General features: G+C 41.9%; 1 protein-coding gene across 14 annotated transcripts in view; it reads left to right on the forward strand.

Moving 5' to 3' along the window:
- Positions 1–14,530, forward strand: part of LOC126004028 (acyl-coenzyme A thioesterase 6-like) — a 226,179-nt gene that overhangs the window by 169,851 nt on the left and 41,798 nt on the right. For 5 of the 14 annotated variants that reach the window (XM_049770416.1, XM_049770421.1, XM_049770429.1 and 2 more), the window contains exon 2: positions 5,671–5,806. The exons of 6 other annotated variants lie outside the window; for them this stretch is intronic. In XM_049770416.1, coding sequence (XP_049626373.1) covers positions 5,671–5,806 — 136 coding nt within the window. Of the gene's footprint in view, positions 1–5,275; positions 5,807–6,335; positions 6,521–7,069; positions 7,758–14,530 lie in introns of those variants that run through there. 3 more of the 14 variants (XM_049770426.1, XM_049770414.1, XM_049770422.1) reach the window with 3 other exon arrangements.

Here is a 14,530-nt window from a genome sequence, read left to right on the forward strand (position 1 = left end):
GAGACCAGTTGCACTAGCATACTGGGGGGTAGAGGAGAGAGATATGGGATGCATATTGGGAATAGGGGCAAAGGGAGGACAGCACTGGTGGTGGGAATGCCCCTCATTCATTGTCACTATGTACCATAAATGATGCAGTGAAAGATTTGTAATGCACTTTGGTCACAATAAAAATTTTAAAAAAAATGAAACCCAACATCTGTTGGCTGCAAGAAACATTTGAACAGTCAAAGCAAACAGAAGACAGAATCAAAGTTAAAAGTTAAAAGACAATAGTTAAAGCAAATGACTCCCTTAAAAGGGCAGGGTGGCCATACTAATACAGGACAACATAGACTTCTGGCTCAAAAAGGTTATAAGAGATAGAAAGGATATTTTCTTAATAATCATGGGATATATACATCAGAAAAAATCATACTACTCAAAATACATGCACAGAATGAGGTACCAGAAAAGTACTTCAAATAACTGCTGATATATTTAGAGGAGGACACTGATAGCAACACAGTCGTGATCGAAAAATTTAACACAGATATATCATCTCTTCTTACTTTTATTTATATATTTTATGTTTTGGGGCTACACCTGGAGGGACTCAGGGATTACTCCCAACTCTATGCTAAGAAATTGCTCCTGGGGGCCGGGCGGTGGCGCTGGAGGTAAGGTGCCTGCCTTGCCTGCGCTAGCCTAGGACGGACCGCGGTTCGATCCCCCGGCGTCCCATATGGTCCCCCAAGAAGCCAGGAGCAACTTCTGAGCGCATAGCCAGGAGTAACCCCTGAGCGTCACAGGGTGTGGCCCAAAAACCAAAAAAAAAAAAAAAAAAAAAAAAGAAATTGCTCCTGGCAGGCTCGGGGGACCATATGGAATGCCAGGAATCAAACTCAGGTCTGTCCTGGGTCGGCCACATTCAATGAAAATGCCCTACCTTTGTGCTATTGCTCTAGTCTGAGATCTTCCATTTTTTTCTCTCTCTCGGTTTTTGGGCCATACCCGGCAGTGCTCAGGGGTTATTCCTGGCTCTGTGCTCAGAAATTACTCCTGGCTCGGCTCAGCTCAGCTCAGCTCAGCTCAACTCTGCTCCAGAAAAGCGGCAAACCTGTATTCCACCCTCCAAATCACAAAGGTGAAGCGCAAGCAAACGGGCCTGCAAAAAGTTTACAGAAGCCACGTGGTGAGATCAGCGTGGAACAAATTAATCATCTGAACTTATGATTTTAAGTATAGGGACTAAGCGGGTAGTTATATATTTTACTCATAGTTGGTGATGGAATAAGTTTTAGTTAGTTAGTGGTTAAAAATAAATAAAATAAAAAGGAAGTAATAGTTTAGCCCATTTAAATATCTGATTTCTAACCGCCTGCATCTTTGTCTTAATTAGTCATTTTCTTTATAATTTAAATGTGTTTTGTTTTCCAGTTAATATTTTCAGTTGCAAAATGTTTTACTGTGTGTATTTTAATGTACTTAGCCTGTTTTTAAAATGTATGTTATGCATTTATGCTGTAGTACTTGTGTGTAGGGAAGGTTAATAGGAACAGAAAGTTCCCCCAATATAGTTTAAAAGTATAGGAACATAAAAGTTCCGGAATAGTGCTTAGTAAAAAAGCATTAAGAGAATTTTAGTTACAGGTGTATAGTATATTTTGCAAAAATGTTATGTTTTTGAAAAGGGCTGGTATATTAATTTTCACTTTATTACATTGGTGCATGAAAATATTAACCCACCTTTGGCTAAAGGTGAAGTCAGAATTACAAAAGGGTCTTTTTATATTTCAGAAAAGGGGGAAATGTGACTCCACCCTGGATTTAGGTGTACCTATCTGAGACCCGCCCATTTCTGGGAGGGGTCTTTGGAACCGAATATTAGGTGTAACCTTACCTGCAAGACCCCTCCCATTCCGGGGAGTGGTCTTGAAAGGTTATATAAAACCTTTGAGCAAGGGGATTAGGCGCTCTGCCCTGCTGCGCTCTCGGGCTTTTGGGTCTCTGCGTTCTGGTCTTTTGACCAGCATGGAGCCCAAAGGAAAGATGGCTGAAAGGAATTAAGATGCAGGGTAGCTAAGAATGGCTGAATACTTAAAAGGTTAGGAGTAGGCCACACACATGTGGTGAATAGGGCATGAATAAAGTTAATGCTTCCTGATGCCTGCCTGTGAGTGAGTCTTGATTCCGTTGCTTTCCTGAACCCCAGACCTGCTGGTAGATGGGGGATGAAACCACGTGGCCGGGGCCTAAGAACAAAGGCCTCCATCCTTCACTATCCATCACCATCCAGCTCCATCCTTAATTATTTAATTCAACAACTGGGAAACCAAAAATACTACTCTTTTAAAATAAATAACATAAAATAAATTTTCTATTGTCTTCTAATTCTTTTTTTTTTTTGAGATTTTAAATATATGGATTTTTGCTAAATATTTCTCTGTGTATGTGTTTTCATGTCAATTCTTTGCCATGAATATATGTATAGTGTGCAATTTTGCCATTGTGGCATGAGGTGGAAAGATAATAATGCTAGCCTAATCGTCTTTCTAGTTCATCCCTCTGCCTCATTATACAAAGTTTTAACAAGTTTCTGAAAGCCAAATTATTAAACTCGGCCTAAACTACTTTTGATCATAATGAATTATACCTAAGTATATTAATAGAAATGAAGTGCTTAATACATTAAAATCTAACATTCAACTTTTAAAGTTTCTTTAGAGATCTGAAGAAATACACCATAGATTACATTTAAGTCATATTTAAGTTAATGTGAATTCAATATGGAAGAGTAACATAATTTACAGAAGATGTCATTTGATCCGTTCTATTTAATTAAGTTTAGGTACTGAGAAGATAATATATAGAACTCTATAATACCTTTATTGATAATTAAAAATTATGGGGCTTTTTTCTCTTGCCCATGTTTCTTATGATTGACATTTCTTTTTTCTTTTTCCTTCTTTATTTGAATATCTTGATTACATAAATGATTGTGATTAGATTTCAGTCATGTAAAGAACACCACCCCATTACCAGTGCAACATTCCCACTACCAATGTCCCAAATCTCCCTCCATCCCACCCCACCCCCACCTGTACTCCAGACAGGCTTTCCAGTTCCCTCATTCATTCACTTGATTATGGTAGTTCTGCCTACACTGATAAAATCCAGTCTCAGGCGGCTGACTCCCGGCAGAAACCAGCAGGAATCAGTGTGTGTACGTCCTGACCCACCTCTGAAGCAGGCAGGATCACCCACAGGAACGCTGATGAAATCTAGTCTCAGGTGGCTGGAAACACCATGGCCCAAGATGGCTTCTGCGCCCTTATCCAGAGACTCAGAGCTCTTGACAAAAAGCTATGTGTGTGTCTTTCTTCGATTCCTACCAGAATATCAGCTTGGTGTTCAGACAAACAGGCTCAGGTTTTGCACTGTGTAAGTAAACAGAAATATGAACAATTATAAAATACTTTATTATTTCATAAAAAGTAATTATAAAATAATTTTTGGTGTTTATTTTATTCCTATTAAGAGAATTACTTTATAATAGTCAATATAAGCATAGAGTTAAATTTTTTTATTATTTTCTAATGGTGGTGTGCCTCATGATTTTTTTCATGAAAAAAGTGTGTCTTTGCACAAAAAGGTTAAAAAACACTGTTGTAGCTCACTGATTCTATCCTCAGCTGCTGTTACTCTGTTGGAGAGGCTTTCCAATAAGGTTTTTATTTCATCTATTAGTTTTCCAGACCTGTTATTTCAGTTTGGAGCTTTCTGATTCCTATCTTCTATCCTCTTGATTCTTATTTGTGGTTCATTCAACTCACTCTATGCTTTCTTTGAGTTCTATGAACATCCTCCATATTTGTTCTCTAAATTCCTTATATGAGAGGCTAGTTGGTTGGCACCTTTTGCATCATCAGATCTGCCATTTTCATTCTCTATGCCTGGTATTGGCCTGTGCTGTTTCCCCATGGTCACGCTTGTTGTGTGATTTTTTCCCTACATGTTATGGTGTAGTTTATTGGTCAGAAGATGTGCACGGCCACAATTGAAGCAGAGGAGCCAGGCTCCTCTGACTTCACCCTCCTTGGGCATTTCCAGCTCATTTCCAATCATGCAACTTCCCAGACTCTTCTGGGCTGGTCTCAAATGCCACAGTCAATGATCAGGCTGAAGTCCCTTGCAATGGCCTACTTATCCTTTCTTCAGTGGCAGAAAAGAGTTCTCCAATGGTTAACGATTGTATTATGGTTCAACTATGTACAGCAGGGTAGAATTTGGGGGTGTTTGGGTTACATTCAGGGTGCTGCTGAGGATCAAACCATGATCAGCTGTGATGACATATGTACCACCATTTTTCTGTAAATCCGCCATTTTGTCAATTTATGCTTCTCTGTCTCTGAGAAGAGTCCACTGAGGGACTTTTTTAGAAATACCAAACAGTTTCATCCTGACACTTCAGTGACCAGATTTGTGAGTTGTAAAACAACACCATTTCGAATGACACACTAGTTTTTCTTACTAGTGTTTCTCACTAGTATTGTGAGGTTTGTTATCTTTTATCTATATAAAATCATCACGATAAATCCTTTTCAGAATAGGAAACTGACTTCTAGGCTTCCAAGCGTTTCCCTTGCTAAAACATCAACAATTAAGGGCAGGGAGCCAAGGTTTCATTTCATAAACTGGTTTTGAAACGGAAGTGTTCTAGTTGCTATTTTGCCTACTGGAAGAGATTTGGTAGGTAATTGAGGGTTAAAGAAGGAGGACTACGGGCCCCCCGGGGAGATAGCACAGCGGCATTTGCCTTGCAAGCAGCCGATCCAGGACCAAAGGTGGTTGGTTCGAATCCCCGTATCCCATATGGTCCCCCGTGCCTGCCAGGAGCTATTTCTGAGCAGACAACCAGGAGTAACCCCTGAGCACCGCCCGGTGTGGCCCAAAAACCAAAAAAAAAAAAAAAAAAAAAAAAAAAAAAAAAAAAAAAAAAAAGGAGGAGTAGGCTTCTCCACATAGGAATGACCACAGCATCAGATGCTGTTCAAATTTTCGATCTCTTATAACTCCCCATTTTTCTTCTATCCTGTAACTTCTCAGCAACCTTTGTCTCTGTTACAACACTCAGTACTGTAAGCTGCAAGATTGATGATTAACTTCTCAAAAAACCTTTTTTTTTTTTTTTTAACTTTGTTCTGGATTTGCACAAACACTAGTTGACCACCCAATTCAGAGAGCAACCCCAAGCTGGACCAATGGGAGGAAGGTAATGGCTCTCCTTGTCACTGCTAGCCAAGGAGGTGGAGACTAGGCCAGGCTGCTGCGATCCCCCAAAGTTAGGGTCACCCTTTGCCTTTTACGATGGCGGTGACAGTGGCAGTGGAGCCGGCGGGCCGCAGCCTGTGGGACGAGCCGGTGCGCATCCGGGCGTGGGGCCTGTCCCCGGGGCAGCGGGTGACCCTGCGCGCGTCCCTGCGCGACGAGAAGGACGCGCTGTTCCGGGCCCACGCGCGCTACTGCGCCGATGCCGGCGGCCGGCTGGACCTGGCGCGCTCGCCCGCGCTGGGCGGCAGCTTCGCGGGGCTCGAGCCCATGGGGCTCTTCTGGGCGCTGGAGCCCGACAAGCCCTTGCTGAAGCTGGTGAAGCGCGATGTACAGACGCCCTTCGTGGTTGAGCTGGAGGTGCTGGACGGCCACGATCCAGAGCCAGGGCGGCTCCTGGGCCGGACTTTGCACGAGCGCCACTTTCTGGGACCCGGGGTGCAGCGGGAGCCTGTGCGCACGGGCCAGGTGCGTGGCACGCTGTTCCTGCCTCAAGGTGAGAAGATAAGCACAATTCAATATAAAATTCTGTTACAAGACTCATTCCTATGCCCAACTCTCAAAGTAAAACTCTGTGTATTAAATGAATTTTAGAAATCTGTGATTTAGTAACCACCACCCTCCTTATTACTCTGATAATTTATGAGAAGGGATTTTCTGTAGGTTGTTTCCTCTTTTTACTGTATGCCTTCTTACTAGTGGATCAGGAAGTTGTTTTAAGTTGCAGGACCTTCTAAATAGTTTAGAAAGAATTCTTGTTAATTAAAATAGCAAGCTTCTTTTTTTTCTTTCTTTTTTTTTTTTTTTTGGGGGGGGGGGTCACACCCGGCGGTGCTCAGGGGTTACTCCTGGCTGTCTGCTCAGAAATAGCTCCTGGCAGGCACGGGGGACCATGTGGGACACCGGGATTCGAACCAACCACCTTGGGTCCTGGATCGGCTGCTTGCAAAGCAAAGCCGCTGTGCTATCTCTCCAGGCCCAAATAGCAAGCTTCTTACATAATAGTATAAAATTCTTTTCTCCAGGCCCTGGACCTTTCCCTGGGATCATTGACATCTTTGGCTTAGGAGTGGGCTTGATGGAATACCGGGCCAGCCTTCTGGCTTCCCATGGCTTTGCCACGTTGGCTCTGGCTTATCAGTTGGATTTGAACAGCATACAGCTGGACTACTTTGAAGAAGCCCTGTGCTACATGCTCCAGCACTCCCAGGTTCTTCTTTGTCTATTCTTTATTGTATCTCCCAGAAATACCTCCTATGAGGGCAAAGTTCTGAAGTAACTCACTGTGCCAAGGGTGCTGCTGTTTAGAATGCTTTGTTTGGAGATTTGCTTGACTTGTGACCAATTTCCAATTCCTACCAGAAGAGCTAATAATGTATTCATGGATGGGGCCAGAGAGATAGCACAGTGCATGTGGCACTTGCATTGGGTACTCTGAACCCACCAAAAAATGAATCATGAGCTCAGAGCCAGAGGAAAGCCCTAAACATAGCTGGAACTGACCCTAAAACAAAACCAACCAACCCAAAATACACTTAATGTTTATTAAAAAAAATCATTAACATGAAAATCCCTCTTGATAGGGCTGCACTGGTATTATCAGGATGGATGAATAACTGAGAAGCTTATTGATTGAACATTGCCATGGATTATTTGGAGGGGGTTATAAAGACTAATTAATTTAGATTCTGCAGTTGCATTTAAAAAACATTTTCTATTACATACGTTCTTGATGCTTTTTCCTATTTTTTTTCCCCAGGTAAGGGGTCCTGGAATTGGGCTTCTGGGAATTTCTGTAGGTGCTGATATTTGTCTTGCCATGGCCTCATTTATGAAGAATATCACAGCCACAAATTCCATCAATGGAACTGGATCCTGTGGATATCTTCCCATATGCTACTACAAGCAGATTTGTATTCCAGTAATAGGCGCTGATATGAAGCGAGCCAAGACATCTTTGTCAGGCATGCTGGATATTGTGGATGTATGGCCTGATATCATAGATATATGTGACAGCCCCCACATGATTCCCATGGAGAAGGCTGAGGGGCCCATTCTCTTCATTGTCGGTGAAGATGACCACAACTGGAGGAGTGAGTTCAATGCCCAAAGAGCCTCTGAAAGGTTACAGGCCCATGGAAAAGGAAAACCCCAGATCATTTCTTACCCTGGGACTGGGCATTACATTGAGCCCCCTTATTTCCCCATGTGTCCAGCTTCCACACACAGACTAATGAAGACACCTATGATATGGGGTGGGGAGCCCAGGGCTCATGCTAAAGCCCAGGTAGATGCATGGAAGGAAATCCTAGCCTTCTTCTCCAAACATCTTGGAGGTAACCCCAAGACATTTTCTAGGTTGTAATTTGTTGGTTTATTGTGGATACAATAGATTTAAGGTCCAATTCTAGTATTTATAATTTATGTCAATTATATGTGATCAAGATAACATGAACGTCATATCATTAGTATTAATAACGTATTCACATAAATTTTGAGTAATTTTCTCATTGACAATTATTAATGTAAACATCCTTTGGTAGCATTACATTAAAGTTACTTAAAAGCAAAAAAGCATTTTTATTCCTTAAAATTTTTGTTGTCAGATCAGAGCATTAGTAAAATAGAAATGGCATTTGCCTTGGATGGGGGCCCAAGTAAGTTCTATGCCCAGCATTCCAAATGGTCTCCCTAGCCTGCCAGCATAATTTCTGAGCTCAGAGCAGAAGAAAACTTTAAGTATCATTAGGTATGGCCAGGAAATCCAAAATATTGATCTTTTATTTATTTTTTTTTAATTTTTAATTTTTTTTTTTTGGCTTTGGGGCCACACCCGGAAACACACACAAAAAAAGTTACTCTTGACTGTGCTCAGAAATCTCTCCTGGAAGGCTCAGGGAACCATATGGGATGCTGGGGATTGAACCCGGATCTGCCATGGGTCATCTGTGTGCAAGGCAAACACCCTACCATTGTACTATCACTCAGACCCCCCAATATACTGCTGTTTTAAAATAAATAATATAAAATAAATCTTCTGTTATCTTCTAGGTTCTTTATCATAAAACTTTCAGATATAGATAAATTTAAAGCTAAGGAAATATTACTTATTCTTTCTTCAGTGGAAGAAAAAAGTTCTCCAATGGTTAACACAAACACTATGTGACCTACCTCCCAGAGCAACCCCAAGCTGGACCAATGGGAGGACGGTAATGGTTCTCCTTGTCACTGCTAGCCAAGGAGGTGGAGACTAGGCCAGCCTGCGGTGATCTCAAAAGTTAGGGTCACCCTTTTCCACTGGGATGGCGGTGACTGTGATGGTGGAGCCGGCGGGCCGCAGCCTCTGGGACAAGCTGGTGTGTATCTTGGCCACGGCCTGGCCCCTGGGCAGCCGGTGATCCTGCGTGAGTCCCTGCTCCAGGGCCATGCACTCTACTATTGGTGCTGGTGCTCGAAGGCCACGACCTGAACCTGGGTGTCTGCTTGAACGAGTACTGCTTCCTGGGACCTGGGGTGTGGCGGGAGATGGTGTGTGTGGGCTGGGTGCTTGGCATGTTGTTCCTGCCTCCAAGTGAGTGCCCAGTATGCTTCAGAGAAACCAGTGGTGTGCTCCATCTGAGTCCCTTTTATTCTCTTGGGTCCTGGAGGACAGTTTGTCAACCTGAAATTTTGTTGAGACTGTCCAGTCCAGCTATGTTTACAGAACCTCTTAGTACCCATTTGTTGGCCCATTTGTTTGCAAAAAAGATAATTTGCCTCTTCCATGTGTAACTTGCAAGGAAGCTAACACTTGGGGAGGCGATGACCCTTGGTCAGTAGAATAACAAATTCCCTCCCCAGCCCCATTATCAATACCTAGTCCTGGGGCCGGAGAGATAGCAAGGAGGTAGTGAGTTTGCCTTGCATGCAGAAGGATGGTGGTTCAAATCCCGGCATCCCATATGGTCTCCCGAGCCTGCCAGGAGCGATTTCTGAGCGTAGAGCCAAGAGTAACTCCTGAGTGCTGCCAGGTGTGACCCAAAAACAAAAAACAAAAACAAACAAACAAACAAAACAAACAAAGAAACAAAAAAACAACCTAGTCCTGAATTATTGGCCAGGGGTAATTTTGAAATGTCACTCTAGGAGCGGGAGCAATAACACAGCAGTAATGCATTTACCTTGCATGTGGCCAACACAGGACAGACCCCGGTTTGAATCCTGGCATCTCATATGGTTCTCCGAGCCTGTCAGAAGCAATTTCTGAGTGCAGAAATTTCTGAGAATTACCAGGAGTAACTCCTAAGCGCTGCCAGGTGTGAGCCCAAAAACAAGGGGAAAAAAAGAAAAGAAAAGAAAAGAAAAGAAAGTCCAGCAATGCCATGATTATTCATAATTCCCTTGGCAGTCCGACATGGTTTGCTCAAAAGGTCATACATAGTGTTCAGCTTGAGAAGCTCTAACCTGTGGGTGCCCCAATCTGTGAGGGACACCAGTCAAGATATGGGTTTTTCTTTCTCAGAGGGAGCTCATGCATAAAGACAGATAGATGCAGATCAAATAACAGACACAGAGACAGACAAGAATGGGAAAAGAATTCCAGATCCAAATCCGTTTATTGAAGCACAAGGTCCAGCTTAAATACCTTTTGCGGGCACAGTTCTGCACATACACATGTTGATATGGGATAGATACATTGAACAGGCAGTAATACCTAGATAACAGAACCTATCACGAGTGGGTCAGAATGTACAGATAATGGGAACTTCAGATAAATTGGGCTCAGTTTCCCAGGGTTAAAATTCCATATTTTCATTGTCTCTATGCAAGCCTTAAATGGTTATATTTACTTCTCAGGACTCCCTGCTTTTAGCAAAGGTCTCTGCTTGTTACAAAGGCCTGCTTTTAGCTAAGTTTTCTGCTTGTTACAAGGGCCCCGACACTAACCCATATAAAAGCAAGGGGCTAGCCAGGTAAAACGAAACCAGAAAAAAGATCCAGAGCTGACCTCTGCTCCATGTATTTTTTTCCTGTCCCTTCTCTATTATTTTTCCCTCTGGTCCATAGGTTTTTAGAGTGATATGGTCCCCAAGTGGTCAACTAATTTCCTGCCTGAAGCAGGGACTATAGAAACGTTAATGTTGCCATAATATACAGAATCCCTAAATGTAATACTGAGATTATTCTCCAAAGCAAGAGGTCTGGCTTTATTCTTACAGTTCTCCAGCAATTCACAGTCTCAGCTAGTGGCTTCCACTCAACTGTAACCTGGAACTGGGTCTTATGCAGTCCTAAAGTTCTATATGCCTAGAGACTGGCACAGGGACATAGTAAATGTTCAGTAAATTATACTGACTGAACTAATGTGAACTATTTAGAGTTTCAGTAAGAAGCAAACTTTTGGGGACAGAGGATTAGGTATGGCACAGTTTGATCTCTGGCCCCACATACAGCACCCAGAGGACAACCAGGAATGACCCATAAGTATGAGCCAGGATAAGCCCTTATCACTGCTAAGTGTGGCCCCAAACAAAACAAAAAAAGACAAATTCTATCCAGCCATGTTATTCCTGGCAGAAAGTGCTCATGACAAAGCATATAAGGTCTAGTCTGAGTCCCAGCACTGACCAAGACTGCAAAATAGCCCATGTTCCCACAAGTGGTCCTGAACACTCCAGACTACTGTTGGAGGTTGTATCCATTAATAAAGTAAGTATATTTCTTACTTTTCATTACTTTATTTTGGAACTACACCCAGCTGTCTTCTGGGCTTAATTCTGGTTCTGTATTCATGGGCCACTACTTGCAGGCCTCATGGGAGTAAGTGTGGGCATTGAAAAGGCACCTTTGATAGGACAAAGGCCAGGGACTTAGGCCTTTAGGGAGGTGCTCCAAGCTTTTAGCTCTCCCCTTCACTGCCGGTTCTCCCAACTGAAAGGGTATCCACCGTGCTCAGATCACGCACCACATACTCCAACATTCTGGACTCCCCATTTTCAGTCCAGTTTAAAAAAGCCATGACTAACCACACGGTCAAGGCACTCACAGTTGCTGTGGTCTTCTCAGGTTGTCAGGTCCTGTGTCTGTGTTCAAGTGCTAGTTGTTGTTTTAATTATAAAATATAAAGTCTAATGTACATAAAAAGAAAAAGAAAGCCATGTTATTATATATAATGCAGAATTATATATAATATAAAATATAATCATGATAAAAACTCTCAACAAAATGGAAATTTAAGGAACTTTCCTCAGTATAGTCAAAGCCATTTACTCAATCCCACTGCAAACACTATACTTGATGGCAAAAAAACTGAAAGCCTTTCCTCTAAATTCTGGCACAGACACTAAAATTACTCACCAACGCAATTAGATAAAAAGAAAGATATCAGGGGGCATCCAGATAGCATAGGCAGAAGGCAAGCTCTCACTATTTGCATATGACAGGATACTATATATAGAAAACCCTAACAATGGGCCCGGAGATATAGCACAGCAGCGTTTGCCTTGCAAGCAGCCGATTCAGGACCAAAGGTGGTTGGTTCGAATCCCAGTGTCCCATATGGTCCCCCGTGCCTGCCAGGAGCTATTTCTGAGCAGACAGCCAGGAGTAACTCCTGAGCACCACCGGATGTGGCCCAAAAACCAAAAAAAGAAAAAAAAAAAGAAAAAAAAAAAGAAAAAAAAAAAAGAAAACCCTAAAGATTCTACAAAAAACAGTTTATAGAGATAAGAGCTTTGTATAAAAAGTTCAGGCTGCAAAATCCATGCACAAAATTTCATGGTTTTCTATGTACAACTAAAGAAAGTGAGAAAGATATTAAAATATATCCAATTTACAGAGACTTCTGGGAAGGGCAATGAACACAGCCAGGGTAGGACTATGAGTCCCGGCAAGCAGCGTGCAATGTGATGCATAAGATGAGGATCTCAGAGCAGTCTGGTCCAGCGGAACCAGTGAATTTATTAAACACATTCAACAAATCAATAAAATGATCATTGAATTGTTTTGTGAGAGAAAAGGCTGCTGCGTCACTCCCTTCCTGCTTTTTTTTTTTTTCTTTTTGGGCCACACTCCATGAAACTCAGGGGTTACTCCTAGCTATGCGCTCAGATATCACTCCTGGCTTCCCTTCTTTTAATCCTGCTGCTTTCAATAGTTTATCCCTATCTGTAGGATTCGTCATTGTAACAATGATGTGTCTAGGGGTGCTTATTGGGTGTCCCTTTTAGCTGGTACTCTTTGGGCATGCAGGATTTGGTTGCATGCAGTCTTTAGCTCTGGTGTCATATGGGACTCTGGGGAATCAAACCACAGTTCATCCTAGGTTAACACATGCAAGGCAAATGCCCTACCACTTGAGCCACCACTTGGGCCCCCCCTTCCTGCTTTTCTGCTTTGCTCCACAGCTGCGTGCATCTTCTAGCCCATGAACCCCACCACAACACGTAGTAAAAACCACACAAGTGTGGCAATGGAGAAACAATGCAGGACAATGCCATGCATAGAGAATGAAGATGGCAGTTCTGATGACCCCAAAATTACCAACCACCTAGTTAGCCCCTCATATAAGGAATTTAGAGTAGAAATATGAAGGATGTTCAGAGAACTCAAAGAAAGCTTAGATGAGGCTGACTAACCACAAAGATAGAAATCAGAAAACTCCAAACTGAAATAAGAGGACCGAAAAACTCAGTAGATTAATTGAAAACCTCAATGGAAAGCCACTCCAAGAGAGTCACAGCAGCTGGAAGATGAGATGCAGAACAATTCCATACAGCAGAAGAGATTAGAAAAGAACCTTAAACAAATGATCAGACAATGAAAAAAGTATTCAAAGAATGTGAAAAAATGAAAATAGAAGTCTTTGATAAACTCAACAGAAACAACATAAGAATCATTCGAGTCACAGAGACTCAAGAAGAAAATCTCCAGAAAGATTCAATAGTCAAGCACATCATTACAGAGAAACTTCCAGAGCCAAAGACTGCATGCAACCAAATCCTGCATGCCCAAAGAGTACCATTTAAAAGAGACCCTCAAAAAGCACTCCTAGACACATCATTGTTACAATGATGAATCCCACAGATAGGGAGAGACTACTGAAAGCAGCAGGATTTTAAAAAAGGGAGATTACATTCAAAGGAGCAACCTTAAGATTTACAGCAGACTTGTCACAAGAAACCTTGAAGGCCAGAAGGCAGTGACGAGATATAGTGACAAAACTCAAACAAATGAATGCTTCACCTAGAATACTGCACCCAGCTAGACTCACTTTCAGGTTTGAAGGAAGTATGCATAGTTTCACAAATAAACAACAGCTCAGAAATTTTAGAGACACAAAACCAGCCTTAAAAAATCCTGAAAGGTATACTTTAAGACAAGACAGGCCTAAAGCCACACAAAACTTCTACACAAAGATGGCTCTAAATCCCATGACAATTATCTCTCTCGACATCAATGGGCTAAATGCAGCAGTTAAGAGACACAGAGTGGCAAGATGGATCAAAACACTGAATTCAACATTCTCCTGCCTACAAGAAACACATCTGAATAGTCAGAACAAAAACAGTCTCAAAGTCTAAGTTGCAATCACACATCAGGAAGGAAGAAGAGGCCTACATGAATAGCTTAATACACAGCTTGTAAAATTAGAAAATGATCAACAAAATGAACACAAAATAAGTAGGCAGAAGGAAATAACAAAGCGTAGAGCAGATATTAATGAAGTAGAAACCCAAAAAATAATCCAAAAGATCAAAAAAATCAAAAATTGGTTCTTTTAAAAAATAAACAAGATAGATAAACCACTAGTAAAACTCAAAAAGAAATGGAGAGAAACGTAATAAACCGAATTAGAAATGAAAAGGGGGAGATTACTATAGATAATACAGCGACCCAAAGGGTAATTAGAGACTACTTTGAGAAACTCTATGCATGAAACATGAGATCCTGGAGGAAATGGGGGGGGGGAGAGCAAAAGAAAAGACATTATTGTAATAATGCCCAAAGACAATAGAGATGAGGGCCGGAAGGACTGGCTCAACATATGAAGCTCATATCTTGAAGATATGAGAAAGAGGGAGAAGTGGGACAATGGTGGTGGGATATCCAATATCCAATTCCAGTCAGAAAATCAACTATGAGTTGGAACCAACTCAGCTATAGAGGTGAAAACCTAAATAAAACTACAACATTATTTCAAGAAATGAGAGGGACACAAATGGAAACACATCCTCTGATC

Source organism: Suncus etruscus, chromosome 3 (genome assembly GCF_024139225.1).
Source record: "Suncus etruscus isolate mSunEtr1 chromosome 3, mSunEtr1.pri.cur, whole genome shotgun sequence".
NCBI lineage: Eukaryota > Metazoa > Chordata > Mammalia > Eulipotyphla > Soricidae > Suncus > Suncus etruscus.